Genomic DNA, 19,731 nt, shown 5'->3' with positions numbered 1-19,731 from the left:
GGGTGGATATCTGGGGCCAGATGAGGAGTGACATTGTTTTACTACAGATCTAGAGTAAGTGAAAGATTACCTAAGACCACCTATGTCTGAGATGGAAGAAGGACAGACATGAGGATTCATGATTGTAAAAGAGAGAATGTAGAGGAAGGAGGAACTGTTGGAGTAACAGTGACAACTAGTAGCCAGGAGACTTACGATTCAAACTTACATTCATATGAGTTTGTTGAAATTATATTTTATGCCAGCTTTATATAGATTGGTGCCCCAAAATTTGTATAATAAAGATGTTTCTAGATTTCAACTGAAGAGTTTAGATAGGTTAGAGTAGGTGGGATGGGAAAAAGGTATAGTTTAAGAGAAAAAGGTAAAGAGGAAAAGTCTTGTATAAGTAGGGTAGTTTTTCTGGAGAAGAAATCTGGAATTCCATTTTCCTTTTGAGTGGTGGTACTGGAGTCACAGGAAATATATTTTAGAAACCCACTAGAATTATGTTTGCTGGTCTGCATTTTCCACATAAAACTAAAGAATTATCTTGCCTTGGATGAATGTTATATATAACTGGTTCTCAGGTCCTTATTATATTCTGTAGGAGTAATACCTACAATAATTGTAATAACTCAATTTTTTCTTTGTGCTTCTTTGTTCGTGTATTTTTTATTAATTTAAACTTAAAGCTGTTACCTTTGTGCTTCTTTAAAGAGAGAAGATTGAAAAAGCATCCCAGGTAGTCTTCATGGATGAGGAAGAAATAACAGTGAAACATCCTGACATGAAACAAGTTTATAATTTTATTTATGATGTTTCATTCTGGTCTTTTGATGAATGTCATCCTCACTATGCTAGCCAGACAACTGTCTATGAGATGCTAGCAGCACCACTCCTAGAAAGAGCCTTTGAAGGCTATAACACCTGTCTTTTTGCCTACGGTCAGACTGGCTCTGGAAAGTCATATACGTAAGTTGTATTGCAAATGCAATTATCCAGAAATGTTTACATCTTCTTTTGTGAGAAGCAACATGATGTGATAGAAAGAATGTAGTTTTGAAACCACAGAGATCTGGGCTCAAATCTCATCCATTTTATATCCTAGTTCTACAAACTTGGGCAAGTACTTAGCCTCAGGGCTTCAGTTTCCACATGAGATACAATTTACCTTGTAAGTATCAGTGGCCCTGTTTTACTATAATTTATATTTCTTGTGTAAACTGAAGCACAGAGAAGTTATCTTGCAAGTATTAAGAGAATTACAAGTAAGAGAATTAAAAGTAAGGCATTTGATAAATAGTAACTATGGTAATAATTCCTGTCCTAGAAGGAAATACTCAGAATTTTAATAGTAGCTAACGTTTATTGAGTTCCTGCTGTATTCCAGGCCCTGTGCTAAAGGCTTAGCTTATGCTCTCTCACAGCTCTCTAAATTAGATACTTTTATTATTCCCATTTTACAGAAGAGGAAATTGAGGTTTAGTAAGGTAAAGTATTTTGTCCAAGGTCACAGAGTTAATAAATGGTGGGATCAAGATTTGGACTAAGACATATTTGGCTCCAGAATGTGGGTTCTTTTGAGATTTAATTAACTTGGTCCTCATTCCTTCCCCAGCCCATTTACCCCAAAATAATTTTTTTAAAAAACCTAATTGGTTTTACTTACCCCAAATTCATAATGTATTTTCCAGGATGATGGGATTTAGTGAAGAACCAGGAATAATTCCAAGATTTTGTGAAGATCTTTTTGCTCAAGTAGCCAAAAAACAATCCCAAGAGGTATGTTTTCATAATATCTGCAAGCTTCCTATCAGACTAGAAAATAGTCAAATCAAGTTCAAATCAGAGTCATGCCTCTAAGGACATGTTTAATGGAAGATGTAGTTCTAATTTCTAGATTACTCTCCTCTGGAACAGTGGTGTGGAGAGAGGGAGGATGGGGATCCTAAATTCAGAATCAATTCCACCTGGGGGACAGTGATGGGGCACCATCTCTTCTGTCTTTTCTACCTTTCTCTGCTCTCTTTCTTTTGTGTATGTAGAGTGGCTCACAGCCTGGCAGTTGTGTGCCACTCTGTGTGTCTCTGTGGTCAGACAGGTGCGCAGACATAACTGAGCACAGCAGGCATAAACTTTTTGACAATGTGAAGCAGAAAGAGTAGTATAAAGTTGGAGTCTGACCCGTATTTGACTTCAAAAGCTGTGCTTTTTCCACTAGACTCCACCTGAAGAGGCTGTGCTGGCTTCCCTTTTCACTTACTCATTTATATATTCAGCACATATTTACTGAGCATCTGCTGTTGCTGGACACTATTAGACCAATTTTTTCCCCTCAAATTTGCTTTATCATAAGACTCGCCAGAGATATGGCAGGGGTGTGTGTGTGCATGCGTGTGCACATGCACTTGCTAAATATCTCTTCTGGAGATTCTGAGTCAGTTGGTCTGGGGTAGAGCTTGGGGTTTTATAAGTTTTGTGCTTTTCCGCTAGTAATTCTTATGAAAAGGGAAATTGGGAAAACATTGTGCTAGATTGGAAGCATAGAGTTAAAAGACTTAGTCCCTGTAGTCAGGAAAGCATCATGGGAAAAATGGGCCAGTGAACAGCCAAGTACAATCAATCAAACGTAAATAAAGTAAATGATGTTATAGAACATGTGAGTGAGAACTTGTAAGATTGGAGGGAGACAGAGTTTCTTGTAGAGGAGGGAGCAACTGAGCTTATTTTTGAAGGATTCATAGCAGGTATTAGCTTGGTGACAACCAAGAGGGGGAAGGACATTCCAGGCAGAGAGAGCAGCATATGCAAAGATTTGAAAGCAGGAAAGGAGGGCGCCTTTAGGAATCTGTAAATTGTTTACTTTGTTTTGAATGTGAAATTTGAGGGTGCAGGGTGACAAGAGATGAAACTAGAGAGGCAGACAGAACTCAGCTCGTGAAGGACTGTGTGAACCATGCTTCCAGGAATCTAAAAGGCTGTGGAAGGATTTTAAACAGGGAAGTAACATGATCATATTTGTTCTTTTAAAAAAAATAGCCCTGGCTGCGATGTTGGAGACTGGATTGAAGGGAAATAGGACTAGATACAAAGAGACCAGCTGTGGGACTTGTAAGACATGTCAAGGGGCTAAACGAAGGCAGTTTGACAGTAGAGGTGGCCAAGGGGGCAAACACTGAGAGATCTTAGTAAGTAGAACTGGTAAGACTTGTTGACTATTGGAAATGGAGGATGAGGGAGAGGGAAATCAACGTTTCTGGTTGGAGAACCAGAGTAGATATTGATGGCATTCTTTGAGATCATGAGAGGAAAAGCAGAATTGAGTAGATGGTGTCTGTCTTCCCTGTGGATACACTGTCCCTCCTCTATCTTCTTATTCTCCCCTGAACTTCTCATTCCCAGGAATTAAATTGAAAATAGGAGGAGTAGGGGGATCAGTAGAAACATGGTTGTATGGAGACTATAATGTGATTCAAGTCCAAGGTTAGTGGGAATAAGGAAGTGAGAAAGCTGTGGGCTTGTGGGGCAGAGTTCTCTGTTTAAGATTTTAGAGGCAGGGTAATTTGAAGGTCATAGAAGCCAGGGAGAGAGAGATCGGGTGAGGTAGAGGCAGAGGTCTTTGGAATGATTTCACAGAACTGGTAGGCTCTGATTTTGCATAGAATGACTATATATATCACTGAGGAATATAATGTAATGATTAAGAGCATGGACTTTGGAGATAGATTAATTGAATTGAAATCTAAGCTTTTGCACTTTACTAGAATTAGGACCTTGAACAATTTACTCAACCTCTCTGAGTTTCAGCGCAGAAAATAGAGATGATGATGATGATGGTATCGTTCTCATAGGTTTGCTGTGAGGATTAAAGGAGTTGGTCTGTGTAACAGGTTTTGAATAGTGCCTGGCACATCGTGAGTGCAACCAAATGATTGTAGTTCTGTGAACTTAGGAATTTCTCAGAATGGTAGAGGGTAATAGTATATTGATGCGGAGCAGGGAGCATAGAAGGTGGTACAGACCCTTTCTGATTAGTCATTTTATTTATAGTCATTATCTCTCATTTTCATTCTTAATTTTCTATTGCTCTGTCTTGTCTATTGGAGGGTATGTTGTATTTCTCTGAGATCATTACCTCGTGGACAAGAACCTTGTCTGACACTTCTTTATATCCTTCTGAAAATAACTTAAAGCCATACACATAGGATATAGATACTTAAGATATACTTATTGGATTGAATTGAACATTACCTGGAAGTTAAGAAGAAGAAATGCAAGGACTTCTGTTGTTGTTTATATTAAAATATTTTTTAATGAGATAAAATTTATATAACAAATTTAGCCACTTTAGAGCATACAATTCAGTGGCATTTAGTACATTCCTATTGTTGTGCAGTTGTCATCTCTCTCTAGTCCCCCATAATTTTCATCACCCCCAAATGATACCCTGTACTCATTAAGTAGTCACAGCCCATTTTCCCTTCTCCCCAACTCCTGGAAACTACTAATCTGCTTTATGTTTCTACGGATTTACCTATTCTGGAAATTTCATGTAAATGGAATCCTGCAAATATGTAACTTTTTGTGTCAGGTTTCTTTCACTTAGTGTAATGTGTTGGAGGTTCGTCCATATTGTAGCATATATCAGTACTGCATTCCTTTAATGGCTGAATAATATTCCGTTGTATGGATGTACCAATTTTGTTTATCCATTTGTCAGTTGATGGACATTTGGTTGTTTCTGCCTTTTGGCTATTGTGAGTAGTGCTGCTGTGAACATTGGTACACGTTTGTCTTTGAATACCTGTTCTCAATTATTTTGGATGTATAGGAATGCTTGCTGGGTCATATGGTAATTGTACGTTTAACTTTTTGGGGAACTGCCAACTATGTTCTACAGAGGCTGCACCATTTTATTAAATACATTTCTACCAGCAGTGGAGTAGGGTCCCAATTTCTGCACATCCTCACCAACACTTGTTTTTCATTTAAAAAAAATTATAGCCATCCTATAATGTGGTTTCTCATTGTGGCTTTGATTGCATTTCCCTGCAGAGAAATGATATTGAGCACCTTTTCATGTGCTTTTTGGCCATTTGTGTTTCTTCCTTGGAGAAATGTCTGTTCAAGTCCTTTGCTCATTTTTTAATTGGGCTAATTTGTCTTTGTTGTTGAGTTGTAAGAATTGTTTATATATTTTATATTCTAGACCCATATCAGATATATGATTTACAAAACATGTGAAGAATTTTAAAATAAATTACATGTTGTTTCTATTCCTACTAGGTCAGCTATCACCTTGAAATGAGCTTCTTTGAAGTATATAACGAAAAAATTCATGACCTTCTGGTTTGTAAAGGTGAAAATGGGCAGAGAAAGCAACCAGTAAGATTGAAATAATGTATTATTTGTTTTTATTTTCTGTTCTTATAAATGCATATAATTATGAGTTCTCTGAGTGATAATAGCTTAAATTTTTATAAAATGCTGTTGTATGATGGCAAATGCTTAGGATCTGCAGTCTAACTCCATTGTTAGGTAGAAAAACTGAAGATTATCATTAGTGGAAATTAGTTATTAAAATTCAACCTCCTTATTTTAATCAAGAATTGTGTAAAAGTTAAAGATAAAATATTTGTTCCAAGATTTATTATAGTTCAACCATGTAAGTCAAACGCCAAGTCCCTAACAGGGTGTAAGACAAAAAGCAGTAAAAATTTTTAAAATTACATTTTTATTATAGAATATGTATTTCAGGGGTCGGTGCAAAAAAAAAAAAAACAATAGAATATGTATTTCAGTGGATTATTTAACAAATCGATATCTTATAAATAATCTGTGAAACAAAATGATTCACAATTACTTAAGCTTTTAAAAAATTGCTATTTGAACTTAAAATTTGTAATTTTGCAAAGGACCTTGGAACACAAGAAACAAAAAAATAAAATGAAGTCAATTGCCCTCTTTACTTTCCCAAGGTTATGCAGTTTATTATTGGCAACATCAAGAAACAAAAAAAATTTGACATTTTCTTCTGTGACTTCTGTATGTTTTAAAATTTCTGGTCACAGAGTTGGAAATGTATAATAATGTAACAATGAAGAAAAATATAAATGTCTGAAATTTTAATGAATATATTTTAGAGAGAGATGTAAAAGTATATAGATAGTATCTACTGCAAGATTTAATTTAAGAATAAAAAACTAGGCCAGGCGCAGTGGCTCATACCTGTAATCCCAGCACTGTGGGAGGCTGGGCTGGGAGGATTGCTTGGGCCCAGGAGTTTTAGACCACACCCTGTCTCTATAAAAAAAAAAAAAAAAGAATAAAAAACTAGCAAGACCTTTGATGCTACAATGTATTATTGCATATTGTGCAACTATAAATAGTTTTTGGCATTGAAGCAGTTTCTTAATGCCTTACAGATTTATTTTTGTGACAGTCTTTGTATTTTTTTCAGGATAAAGTAAATACAAATCTCTTTACCTTAAACTCAAAATATAGGAAAATGTGATCATTTAAAATTGTATTTTATATGAAATATTTGTTATACTCCTAATGATGCAAATATTTGCTTCTATCTAGCTGAGAGTAAGGGAGCATCCTGTTTCTGGACCATATGTTGAAGCACTATCCATGTAAGTGTTTGGCTCAGCAAGAGCAAGGAAGAGAAAACAAATGAATAGAGTGAATATTGTTCTCTTATAATCCTTATTGTATCATTGGCCTCCCCAATTTTGAAACCCTGGATAGCTATTTAGCCTTCTACCCTTAATAATATCCTATGAAGTTTTCCCTCTCTTTCCATATAGTGTTAGTTCCTTGTTTTTATTTGTTCGTATATTTCACAGTACATATAAGGTGTCTAACATAGAGTATTAATTATACTGAGTATGAAATAAATACATAAATTCGGTTTTCTCCCTTTTACCCCCTCCTTTCCCCATTAAGTTAAATCTCCCCTCTCAACCTGCTTTTTATACCTATTACTTTAAGCTGAAGAGGGAAGAAGGTGCTAGAATGAATTAAGAGTTTGATAAATGCCAAGAATCATTTACTTTCTCTTTCACTCCAGATGCTTTTCTTAAAGGAAAGGGAAAATGATTACATATGAATTCAGCTCCATTTAATAAATCTAGGATTGTATTGGGACCTGTACATACCAACACATACATGTAGCTATGAATATACATATGTGTTATAGTATATCTTTTGGTGTCATGATTCAAACTTGAATATTATAATGCTAAGATGCTAAGGTGCTTCATTATATTAAGAAAAATCATACTTTTTGGTAAAATTAAAGCATTATTTACTGGATTTAAGAATGGGAAAAATAAAAGATTCTGGGAGAATCAGTATAATATCTGTGAATATTATTATGACCTTCCGAGAGTAATTATGTAATTGAAAGTTTGTTGTTGTTTTATGAGAACAAAAAATCAATTTTGTTTTTTTACTTCTTACAAATAGGAATGTTGTCAGTTCTTACTCTGATATCCAGGTAAGATTGTATTTTGTCATCTTTTCACTATTAATAGAGTCTAAACTTAAATATTCATAAGAATATTTCTTTAATTGCTATTTGCATAAATAAAAGGTTAATTGTATTAATTTATCACAAACTGATTTTTGTTAAGCTTTAATCAAAAGAATTGCTCTTCTTAAATAACAATAAATATTGACCATCAGATCAGCTTAGACTTATAGAAATAGCCCTTTGAAGTTATTATTTCCTGATTCAGATTTCTCTGATGAAAAAAAAATAGGCAATGGGAATATAAATTATTAAAAGAGAAATAGTTGTTCATTTTATAAGTGGATTATAAATGTGTGTACGTCACCAAATGTGCTGTCTTAACTTTGTTTCACCTTAGTTTTTATTCCAATGAATTATAGTCTGCTGTTTTGGCCTCCCTTCCTTTTTTCTTATTAGAGTTGGCTAGAATTGGGAAATAAACAAAGAGCAACAGCTGCTACTGGTATGAACGATAAAAGCTCCCGATCTCATTCAGTTTTTACCCTGGTGATGACCCAGACCAAGGTATTTTTTTTGTTGTTGTTGATTTTCATAGGCAAGATAGTACATACATTTAAGTTTCATGTCTTTCTTATTTTCTTCTTTAAAAGCAAAAGGTAAATGTACAGTTACAAATATATAAACTTGGTTGGATTTTAGGAAATATACACAATGACTTTGAATGACTTTTGATATATATGGCAGTATGCCATTTATTAATTTTTTAAATCAGTAATAGATGATTGTTAATATGATACCATTGATATGATCATATCAACATATGGTAATATATTATCAATGATGTGGTATCCAGGTGTGGTGGTGCGAACCTATAGTCCTAGCTACTTGGGAGGCTGAGGTGGAAGGATTACTTGAGCCCAGGAGTTTGAAGCTGCAGTGAGCTATGATTATACCACTGAACTTTAGCCTGGGTGACAGAGCAAGACCCTGTCTCAAAAAAAAAAAAAGTAATTATAGAGTATTCAGAAAAACATCAGAAAGTAAAAGATTTTTAAAAATTCAGCTATCGATTCTGCTACTCAGATAAACCCATCTAAACATTTTGGTATATAATCTTTCAGTTGTTTCACAATTGCACTTAAATTCACAACATCAGTAACAATTTTATGTTATTGAAATTCTTTGCAAAATAATTTAATAACTACATAATATTCCATTAGCTATTTTATTTCCTCAAGTTTTTCTCTATTGTTGGACTTTTATATTGTTTTTATATGTTCTGCTGTTATAATGCTGGGATAAGCAACATGTTTGTACATTAAGCTTTTCCTCTATTTGTTGTTGTTTCTTTATTATAACTAAGTAGTTATGGGTTTTAGTTTTCTTAGTTATTTCTTTTATTTTGGCATAATCTAACCATTGCTGGATGTATTCTTTTCAGTAGACTCTGAATTTTTTGCTTTATAAATTATCACAAATTCAAGAAGGAATGGTTTTAAAAATAAATGATTTATAATCTTGTAAACTTTCACTTTTAATGAATTACATTGATGGTGAGTCATAGAAGAACTTAAAGTATTTCAATATCATTTTGCTATAGACGGAATTTGTGGAAGGGGAAGAACATGATCACAGAATAACAAGTCGCATAAACCTAATAGATCTGGCAGGCAGTGAACGCTGCTCCATGGCTCGCACCAGTGGAGACCGACTGAAGGTAAATGGCCGCTTTTCTCCTGATGACGTTTATTCCTGAGGCCATGATTTTTAGGAGAATACAAACTGAATATACTTAGTTAAAAAATGTATCTTTATCTTACATTTATAGACTGCATTGCTGTGGTTTAAAGAGAGATGTGTACTTTTTGGTTGTGATTAATTTTCAAAGAAATTTTGAGCCATAAGAAAGTTGGTAGTTTATAGAAGAAAGAGTTAATAATTATATGAGGGGAGAAATATATTTTGTGAAATAAATTTGTTGCTAAGAAGTTAAGTAAAAAAAATTTTTTTTAATCTTACATACAGGAAGGTGTGAGTATTAACAAGTCCTTGCTAACTTTGGGAAAAGTTATATCTGCACTCTCTGAACAAGCAAACCAAAAGAGGGTTTTTATTCCTTATCGTGAATCTGTTCTTACATGGTAAGTATCTTCTAAAGTATAAAGAATTATGTAAAATACAGTGAATACTGTGGGGTAAAGAATGACAGACTGACTTCATATAACTTTGGGATAAAGAAGAAGTGGTTAGCGGCCAGGCACGGGGGCCAGTACATGGGTGCTCAGTAAGTTTTCATTAGTGCATGTGTATTTTATTTCCAATACAGTTCATTCAAATAACATCTGTATGGATTTAATGTTCACTTCTGGTAAGCATTAATAATGTAGTTATGATAAGGACTGCATCTCTACTTATCAGTAAATGTGTCTTTATAATTGGTTTATTATAATGTGGTTGCCGTCTTAAACCTATAAGAGAAAAATCTGTTTTTTTCATGCCCTTTGAAAGTTAAGAATAGTGAAATTTATTCTGTACTAATAAAATATATGTTTTAAGTCTCATATCTTTTTTCCTATAAAATAAAGATTTTACGTATAGTATAATATAGAATTTTTGTTTGCATGCCCATTCATCATTTCCAACATTTATTGAGCACCTGCTTCTGAATATTGTGGTTGCCCTGGAAATACAAAGATGACCGAGACACATAGTCCCTTCCCTAAAGTAGCTCATGGTCTCATAAGGAGAGAGGGATCTTACTAGATACTTCATGGTCAACCTTATTTTAAAACCTTTATACAGATTATTGCTTCATGACACAATATAAAAAGTATAAGAGAAAGCCAGATGTGCTGGCCTGTAATCTCAGCACTTTGGGAGGCCAAGGCAGGAGGATAATTTGAGGCCAGGAGTTTGAGATCAGCCTGGGCAACATAGCGAGACCCCATCTCTATAAAAAATTTAAAAATAGGCCAGTTGTGGTGGTGCATGCCTGCAGTCCCAGCTACTCAGGAGAGTGAGGTGGGAGGATGGCTTGGAGCCCAGGCATTTGGGGTTAGAGTGAGCTAAAAAATGAGCTATGATCTCACTACTGCACTCCAGCCTGGGAGACAGAGTGAGACCCTATCTCTAAAAAAAACAGTATAAGAGAAAATTAAGTGTTTATGAGATCTAAAAATAGCTACAAATACCAAAAAAAGTTTTAAATGGTATTTGAGTCAAGAATATAATATTGTATTATACACCCTATTGGTTTGTTTTGTTCTTTCTAAGTAATTAATGTTATTTGGTTGTTGGAGAAGCAAAGTCTAATTATGACTTTTTTTCTTTGAAGGCTGTTAAAAGAAAGTCTGGGTGGAAATTCAAAAACTGCAATGATTGCTACAATTAGTCCTGCTGCCAGCAACATAGAAGAAACATTAAGCACGCTTAGATATGCTAGCCAAGCCCGTTTGATAGTCAATATTGCCAAAGTAAATGAAGATATGAATGCTAAGTTAATTAGAGGTGAATATTTTTCTCAGAATTTAAAATTTATTTTGCCACAGTTTATACTCAAATATTAATTCCAATCTTAAATATGCACTTTAAGAAAATCAAAGATTTTTTCCCCCATACCTATTTTTAAAAGATACTAGTAATCATCCTACAGTGATGGAAGGAGACAGGTAGAAAGACAGCAAGTAAGAGAACAAGTCATCAGGGGGAAAGCAATCAGAAAAAGAGCACAGAATCGGTGTTGGTAAAGGGGAAGCAGCAGTCATAAAATAAATTCTACAGACTGAGTCTTAGATGTGTGCAGCAAAATACCAGTAAAGCTATTTGTCATTTTTCTCTTCTGACCTTTCCTCCATTGTCATTTTATTTATTAGTTCTTCGCTTGCTTAGTTCATTGATCCAAAGGCTGTTTAAAGAGCTTGAGTTTTTAGTACAGGCCTAACTTCATTTATGCTAAACCCTGCTTTCTATTTACCTCTCAGTAATCTTCCATTTAGGATAGACTTTAATATCTGTGAGGACTCTTGATTTGTACAGTTTTATCTTTACTGATGTGAAGCTATCATCTTTTCATACCCCTTTGTCCTCTGGCCCTTCTTAGTAGCAGAAGGTGATAGACACTTCAGAGGTGTGAGAGCAGAATCTGTTTTCTCAGTCTTGGTCCATCCTTTCCCTTTTGGATCCCTTCTGTGTTACAAATGGCACTGTTTTCATTAAAAATAAGTATTCTGAATTCCAGCTTGAAAAATCTTTGATCGTTAACCTATATGTCTTTATGAGTGAGGTTTACCTGGGACAATCACAGTTTATATCTGTTGTCCCCGTGTAATTAATAGTGCCCCTTTTATCTCTCAAAAGTCTCCCACTTCGGACAATACATTATGTGGCTATTTCTACTTATGAAGGGGGAAATTTCATTAATAGGGGAGTCTTTTTTCAGGGTAATGCAATTAGAGATTTATAGGTCATATATGTCAATTTAAGTTGATATCTCCAATATTCTGTTTTATTTAGTAATACTATATTTAAAACTTCACATGAAATAGATTACAGGATTATGTTTACTGTGGGAATTATTATATGTTAAATGTTATTAATCATGTATTTTTTTACACATCTTCAGAATTGAAGGCAGAAATTGAAAAGCTAAAAGCTGCTCAGAGAAACAGTCGGAGTATTGACCCTGAACGATACAGGCTCTGTCGGCAAGAAATAACATCCTTAAGAATGAAACTGCATCAGCAGGAGAGAGACATGGCAGAAATGCAAAGGTGGAATGTGTGGTTAATACTTTAAATGTTAAATGTGTTGCTGTGGGATAATAGAACTGGTAGGGGCCTCACGAGGATACTGAGTCTTTTTCCCTAACTTCCATATGAATAGAGCGGCCGAATCCCAGATGCTCATATTTTAAATATTATTATGTAGTTCCCTAATTTTCATTGATTGTCTCTTGATTCCCAATCTTATGTATCCAGATGTTTTTAATTCTATTATTTGTTTGTCTTTGGAAAGAGTATGGAAAGAAAAGTTTGAACAAGCTGAAAAAAGAAAACTTCAAGAAACAAAGGAATTACAGGTATCATTTCTACTTTCTAAACTGATTTGAAAATAACAGAAATATGCCACTAAATAAATATTGCCAATATGCCAGTTAATGTAAATTTAATTTCTCAAATACTCACTGTTTATTGACTCTAGAGAGTAATACCATAAGGAGAATTAATACAAAGAGATGTTAAGATCAAGATTATGACTGCTTAGAGCCCATAAACTAGTTGAAACGTTAAAAACATAAATAAACTATTTTGCTATATTCACTTTGGTTCCACAAATATTTATTAAATATCTACGCCAGGAAACAGGTGAGGTCAGGGTGATGAAATACAATTCCATCCCTCAGAGACCTTGTGATCCAGAGGGAGTTTTATAAAATGTAAATAGAAGACTAAAATGCAATGTGATTTGATTAGTTTGAACCATATGAAACTATAATTTTTGTAGTTAAAAAATGGTTGAACACTGGCAGTTTCATGTGGTTCAACCTAATGCAATGACAAGTACGTAAAAGGTAGAGAAGCAGGAGGAGGGAACAATTAACTTTGAGGGGAGTCATTATCAAGGAGAGCTTCAAAGAGAAGGAGACAACTAAGCACAGTTTTGTGCAATGAATAGGAATTTGCTAGGCTAACAAAGTCAGAATTTTCTAAGCAGAGAAATACCATGTGCAAAGGCATGGAGGCACAACACAGTCTGGATGTCTAAAGAATTAAGTTTTATATCGTTGGAAATGAAAGCCGGTGACAGACATTAGACTGGGGAGAAATGCAAAATTCAGATCATGACATACTGAGCAACTTGAACTGAGATGGTTGGGAGCCACTGAAGGGGAGTAACATCAACAGACTTCTGTTTTAAATAGATTCTTCTGGCAATCATAGTTTGAAAGATGGATTTGAGAGAGGCAGGACTGATGGTGGCAGGGAAAGTTACTCATTAGGAAGCTGTTGCTGTGGTTAAGGCAGGAGTTGATGAGAGCTCGGAGTGTGGCCGTGACAGTAGCAATGAATAGTGGAAGAGTTGGATTTAAGAAACAGAAAGGAGGTAAAATTGATAGGATTGGGAGTTTTTATTTTAGATGTGGTTTTTCAGAGAAATGGAAAAATCAAGAATGACTCCCAGGTTTCAGAAATATGTGTATTTCATCGTGCAGTTATAAGGTCATTGAGATGAAGGAAGAAGCCAGGTGACAGTGGGTTGAGGAATGACTCAGCGATAAGGAAATAGAGCCACACCAAGGGGCTTTTTGAAAGTGAGGATTGTGAGAGTTAGGGAAGGGGGCTGTAAGTTTGAGGGGACGTTTTGGTTTTCTGTTTTACTGTTGTTTCTTTAAAGGATTGAACATTTTTTATATGACTCAAAATTTCTTAACAGAGTGAAATCGAAAGGAAATTGGAGAAGACGAGTCAAGAGCAAAGGAAGGGCCCTCAGAAGAAATACTTTAAATGAGCAGTGGGGGGAGCGTACTGTAAGAATTCAGGGGGGAAATTCCTTGGGCATGGCCAGTCCAACCTCACAGAGGAGGTGGGATTTAAGTTGGGTTTTGAAGCTCGGATGAGATGTTGTTAGGTAGAGAGAAGGCAGAGAGCCTTCCAGGAAGGGAGAATTGTGTGAGAGTAAAGATGGGAAACTTTAAGGGTCCTCAGAAAAGGGTGTGTGGATCAGTTATAGTGTAACAAGCAGTTTATATGAGGTCATAGGGAATGAAATTGTAAAGATACGTTGTGATTAGTTTATGAAGGGCTTGATTTCTAGGCCAAGGAAGTTTAGTTGTGTCCTGTAGGAACTGAGAAGCCATTGAAAAAGTTTGACCAGGAAATTAACATTTTGGGAGTGCCCTTTCAAGAGAATTAATCTGGTATAGGAAATAAGATGGAGTGAAAACAGAAGTTGTTGACAGGGCAACCAGGAGGCTGCTGCAGTAGTTCCTGTGTGAGTTGATTAGCGGCCTGAACTAAGATGATGGCGACGAAGATACAGCAAAAGGAATTGATCCATTGTAAAGATAATCGGTCAATAAGAATAGATGTAATTTGGTGATGATGGTGATATGTGAGTGGACTGAGGATGTCGAAGGGCAGAGAAAGATCAACGTAACTCTAAAAGTCTAAATGTATGATGGCGACAGTTATAGGGAAGTCATGAAGGAGAGATTCTATAATAAGGACAGATTCTAAGAAACTTTTAATTTATTGAGACTGTACGTAGAATGATTCTAATGTTTAACACGGATCATTTGTTTACGTAAATTTAACAATTTCATGCTGTAGTTAAGATTAATTTTTTTTTTTTTTTACTTCTACCAGAAAGCAGGAATTACATTTCAAATGGACAACCATTTGCCAAACCTTGTTAATCTCAATGAAGATCCACAACTATCGGAGATGCTGCTATATATGATAAAAGAAGGAACAACTACAGTTGGAAAGTATAAACCAAACTCAAGCCATGATATTCAGTTATCTGGGGTGCTGATTGCTGATGATCATTGGTATGTTAATCTTTAAAAAACGCACCTGTTCATTTTTCAGTAGGCTTCCATATCTTGATAATATGTGGTTTCCTTCATATGAGACATTCATTTATACTGATTCTTTGATGTAATTCTTCAAACCCATCTTTTAGTCAGGAAAAACACAAATTCTGAGTATAAGAACCATAGGTCAGTTACTCTCAATATTAGGTACAATATAATGCTTTCAATATTGGTTTGGTATTCTTGCTGTTTTGATTGTGGGATAATTTTTTTTCTTGGAATTATAATGATGGGCATAAAAGTAAATTTCTGTCTATCTCATATGGCAGAATTTTTGGTTAGATTGACAAATTTTAAAATTTTGTTTATGTGAATTTTGTTCACATGAATGGAATGAAATTTGTGTGTTCATATGAATGGAATGAAATTTGGGATGATAGCATACGTAAACTTTTTTGGCTATGCCTTGTGTTTTCAAGGCTTGTCCATGTTGATCTGGTTTCATTTTCATTGCTATGAAGTATTCCATTGTATGAGTTTATCTCTTACATTATTATCTATTAAAATCTATTTTATTGACAGACATTTGGATTCTTTGTAATTTTTTTGTTTCCACAATATTGCTATGAATATTCTTGTACATATCTCCTGGTACAAATGTGAAGAATTTCTCTAGAGCAAGTTTCCCAAATGGTAAGCTGAGATACTGACCCTAAGAGCCCTCAGGGCAGGTGGTAGCAACTTAGGAGGCCTGAGCTGCCAGATCGTAATTTTTAAATTTTGCTGTAATAATTTTTAAAGTTTAGGAAGCACTCTTAAATTGTATGTCTAAGAGTAGAGATATTAGGATGAAGGATATGTGCATATTTAACTTTATATATTCTGGTTGCCAATCCTTTGTGAGTTTTATATGTTGCAAATATCTCTTTCCTAATGTGTGGCTCATCTTTTCACTCTCTGTGGTGCCTTTGGATTGATTGAAGTTCTTAATTTTATTGTAGTAACTGGCATCAATCTTTTCCTTTATGGTTGTTAGTTTTTGTGTCTTGTTTAAGAAAGACTTTTCTACATAGAGGTCATAGAGATGTTCTGGTAATTTTCTTCTAGATGTTTTGAAATTTTGCTTTCACATTTGAGTCCTTAAAGGAGTCTGAAATTTTTTATTTTGTGTGACTCCTCTGATAAATTCATTTATTTCCATATGAATAACCAGTTCTCCCAGTATCATATATTACACAGTTAATTGCTGCTTTTGTGATCTGGAGTGTTTCTACAAAAAATGTCTAAAAATACGGGTATCTGTTTCTTCCCATTAATACCCCCATAGTCTTAATTACTTGAGCTTTGTAATGAGTCTTTATATCTGGTAAGGCAAATCCTTCAGGTCCTTTTGCTTTTCTATTAATTAATTGTTTTCTTTGACAAATAAATATGGTATTATTTACATCAGTGGCAGAGATATAGAACATGCTCCCAAATAGTTAAGGGTCTGGTGAGGGACTAGGAAGCTCCCTGTTTTCCTCGAACTCTGTACTTCCCCTTTAGTGCTTTTGTCAGTGTTTGTCATATTTACTAGACCATGAACTTCATGAGAACTTGTTTCATGTCTGCCTTCACTGCTGACACATACCTGGCTCTTGGGAGCTCAATATAAAGGAACTTTAATGGTCATTAGTATATTAATATATTAGGTGTTAGGTGAGTACTGCATACTTAGTGCTTAAATGTAAAGAGGAGGAAGAGTTCACTACTCACTTGAGCCCTGAAGAAAAGCTTCTTCAGGACTCTAGCACTTAGTTGGACCTTGAAGGATGGTGGAGGAAGGGAGAGGATGCCCTATGTCAGGGAATGACTCAGAAAAGAGGCAAGCCGATGTTACGCAAATTCAGCGTACTGATACGGTCGGTGGTGAGGTGTGGTTCTTAGGGAGAAATGATGGCAGGTAAGGGAGGTTGGTGGTTGAGCCAGATTGTGGAGGGTCCAGAACGGTGGGCCAGGGAATTTTGACAGGAGAATAGATAGAAATAGGAGAGTGAAGGGATCAGAACAAGTAGGCACTGTGCAAACCTTCACCTGGGTAAGGCACTGGACTGGAGGGAGGATGTACTGCCTACGGGTGAGCTATTTTTCCCAGATGCTTTTCTCTAGATGCTTTAATGGAACTATTATTCTCTAATGACACATCTTGGAGCTTCATCAACAGCTCGATGTCTTTGGTTAGGACTCAGCTTTTGCTGCAGTTTTCTTTTCTTTTCCTATCCAGTTAAATCAAAGATGAATTGGACTTTGGCATTTCTTTTCTATTCTCTGAATAAAAAGACTCAAAGGAATATGTAGCATTTATAGCTGATTTTCTGCAGTATCATCTTATAGTCAGGGTCCGGTTAATTAGATGACTAAGGGCTGTGCTTTTATCTCCATGCTTTTCCTTCCTCTGTGGTACCCCACTTTTCATGAGGGTAAAAATGTCTGTTCTTTCCATTATTAAATCTCATATATAAAACCAGAAACTTAGAAAAATGAAAGCACTTAAAACTGTTCCATGCATAGGAAATTATTGTCAATATTTAAATGTTTTTTCCTTGAAATTTTTTCCATTTTGTTTTTTCATTTTGAGGGGAAGGCCTTTTTTTTTTTTTTTTTTTTAAAGAAGTTATAATCAAAATACATATAATTGAAAGAAAATGTATCCACCACTGGTGGATAGAATTGCTAGAGAGGCCAGGCTTTTTTCATCATACTTCAAAATTTAGTTGAAGGAAAATAAAATAATTTCAAGTTGTTGTTACATATTGATATGAACCTTAACACCAAACCAATAACCCAGGCAGGATTATCCCATTTTACTTTTTTCTTACTTTTTAGTATGTCCTGTAATTGTAACAATGTGCTTCTTATTTTAACAGTTCTATCAAAAATTTTGGTGGGACAGTGAGTATCACACCAGTTGGGGAAGCAAAGACCTACATAAATGGAAAATGTATTTTGGAACCCACAGTATTACATCATGTAAGTTGATGGATGCTACAATATAAGAAACTTTTTGACTTTGGGCAAGTTATCTAACTTCTCTGAGTCTCAATTTTCTCCTCTGTAAAGTAAGGGAGTTGAGCTAGATTAAGGACTTTTCCATTTCAAAAGTTCTTTTTCCTATTAATTGCCTTCCTTTGTACAAAGACAAAAGTTATATTATTATGAACCAGTACTTGAAGAACTGACCACTGACAGCATCATTATGTGTCCTATAAAGCAGTGATCCCCAGCCTTTTTGGCACCATGGACCGGGTTCATGGAAGACAGGTTTTCCACGGGTAGGGGGTGATAGTTTCGGGATCAATGCAGTGTGTTACATTTATTGTGCAGTCCAACCTCTCTGCTAGTGACAATCTGTATTTGCAGATGCTCCCCAGCACGAGCATCACCACCTCAGCTCCACCTCAGATCATCAGGCGTTAGATTCTCATGAGGACCCGCAACCTAGTTCCCTCACATGCAGCTTACAGCAGGGTTCACACTGCTGTGAGAATCTAGTGCCGCTGCTAGTCTGACAGGAGGCGGAGCTCAGGCAGTGATGCCCTCCCTCACCTGCTGCTCACCTATTGCTGTGCGGCCCGGTTCCTAGCAGGCCGTGGACTGGTACTGGTCCGCGGCACGGGGGTTGAAGACGACAGCTATGAAGAGCTGGGCTTTGGAATTAGGCCAGACAGGGTTGAAACCCTGGCTCTGCTATTTGCCATGTGACCTTTGGCAAGTTAGGTGATTGAATACTATCACCCAAATCAGGATACTTTTGAGAGCATTATTAATAATTACAACAGGAGAACAGACATTAACCAGTATGTTGCAGGCAAACTCAGACATATCGTCACTTACTATATCTTAGCTTTCAGGGATAGTGGAGGATTAAATGAAATAGCAATTTGTGTATAGTTCTTAGATAAGTATCTACAAATAGCAAGCTGTCAATAATGTCTTTTATTATTAAGCTCTGTGCTCTTTAGTTTCCTCATTCCTAAAATTGGGATAATAGTATGTATCTCATTGAGTTGTGACACATAAATGAAATAATATACAGTCATGTACCATATAATGATGTTTTGGTCAATGATGGACCACATATATAACAGTGGTCCCATAAGATTATAATACCATATTTTTACCGTACCTTTTCTATATTTAGATATGTTTAGATACATAAATATTTACCTTTGTGTTACAATTGCCTGTAGTATTCGGTACAGCAACATGCTGTACAGGTTTGTAGCCTAAGAGCAGTAGGCTATAGTATAGCCTAGGTGTAGAGTGGGCTATACAATCTCGGTTTGTGTAAGTGCACTCTGATGTTCGTAGTTATCACTGTATATAAATTTCTTAACATGGTGTTTGGCATATAGAAAGTAATAAATGTTAGTTGTTATGATTTTTATGTTTGTAATTAGTAATATTAGACTATTTTGAGCATAATTATTTTTCCCATGTAATTTTTTGGTTCCCACTTACCTCAAGTAGTAAATTTTTTGTGTGCTTTAGGGTGATCGGGTGATTCTTGGTGGAGATCATTATTTTAGATTTAATCATCCAGTGGAAGTCCAGAAAGGAAAAAGACCATCTGGTAGAGATACTCTTACAAGCGAGGGTCCAAAAGACTTTGAATTTGCAAAAAATGAGTTGCTCATGGCACAGAGATCACAGTAAGTATTATTGTTGATATGGAAATAGTAAGTGTATGAGAGAG

General features: G+C 35.5%; 1 protein-coding gene across 1 annotated transcript in view; it reads left to right on the top strand.

The window, feature by feature from the left end:
- Window positions 1-19,731, top strand: part of KIF14 (kinesin family member 14) — a 45,956-nt gene that overhangs the window by 2,198 nt on the left and 24,027 nt on the right. Inside the window, exons 2-15 of the mRNA XM_045536092.1 lie at window positions 700-954; window positions 1,677-1,764; window positions 5,269-5,367; window positions 6,568-6,620; window positions 7,456-7,486; window positions 7,919-8,026; window positions 9,063-9,179; window positions 9,488-9,603; window positions 10,797-10,969; window positions 12,084-12,231; window positions 12,476-12,539; window positions 14,827-15,011; window positions 17,903-18,005; window positions 19,527-19,687. Coding sequence (XP_045392048.1) covers window positions 700-954; window positions 1,677-1,764; window positions 5,269-5,367; window positions 6,568-6,620; window positions 7,456-7,486; window positions 7,919-8,026; window positions 9,063-9,179; window positions 9,488-9,603; window positions 10,797-10,969; window positions 12,084-12,231; window positions 12,476-12,539; window positions 14,827-15,011; window positions 17,903-18,005; window positions 19,527-19,687 — 1,701 coding nt within the window. The remainder of the gene's footprint in view (window positions 1-699; window positions 955-1,676; window positions 1,765-5,268; window positions 5,368-6,567; window positions 6,621-7,455; window positions 7,487-7,918; window positions 8,027-9,062; window positions 9,180-9,487; window positions 9,604-10,796; window positions 10,970-12,083; window positions 12,232-12,475; window positions 12,540-14,826; window positions 15,012-17,902; window positions 18,006-19,526; window positions 19,688-19,731) is intronic.

The sequence above is a fragment of the Lemur catta genome, chromosome 23 (genome assembly GCF_020740605.2).
Source record: "Lemur catta isolate mLemCat1 chromosome 23, mLemCat1.pri, whole genome shotgun sequence".
NCBI lineage: Eukaryota > Metazoa > Chordata > Mammalia > Primates > Lemuridae > Lemur > Lemur catta.
Note: the sequence above shows the minus strand (reverse complement) of the source record. Positions and strands in the feature narration are given on the sequence as shown.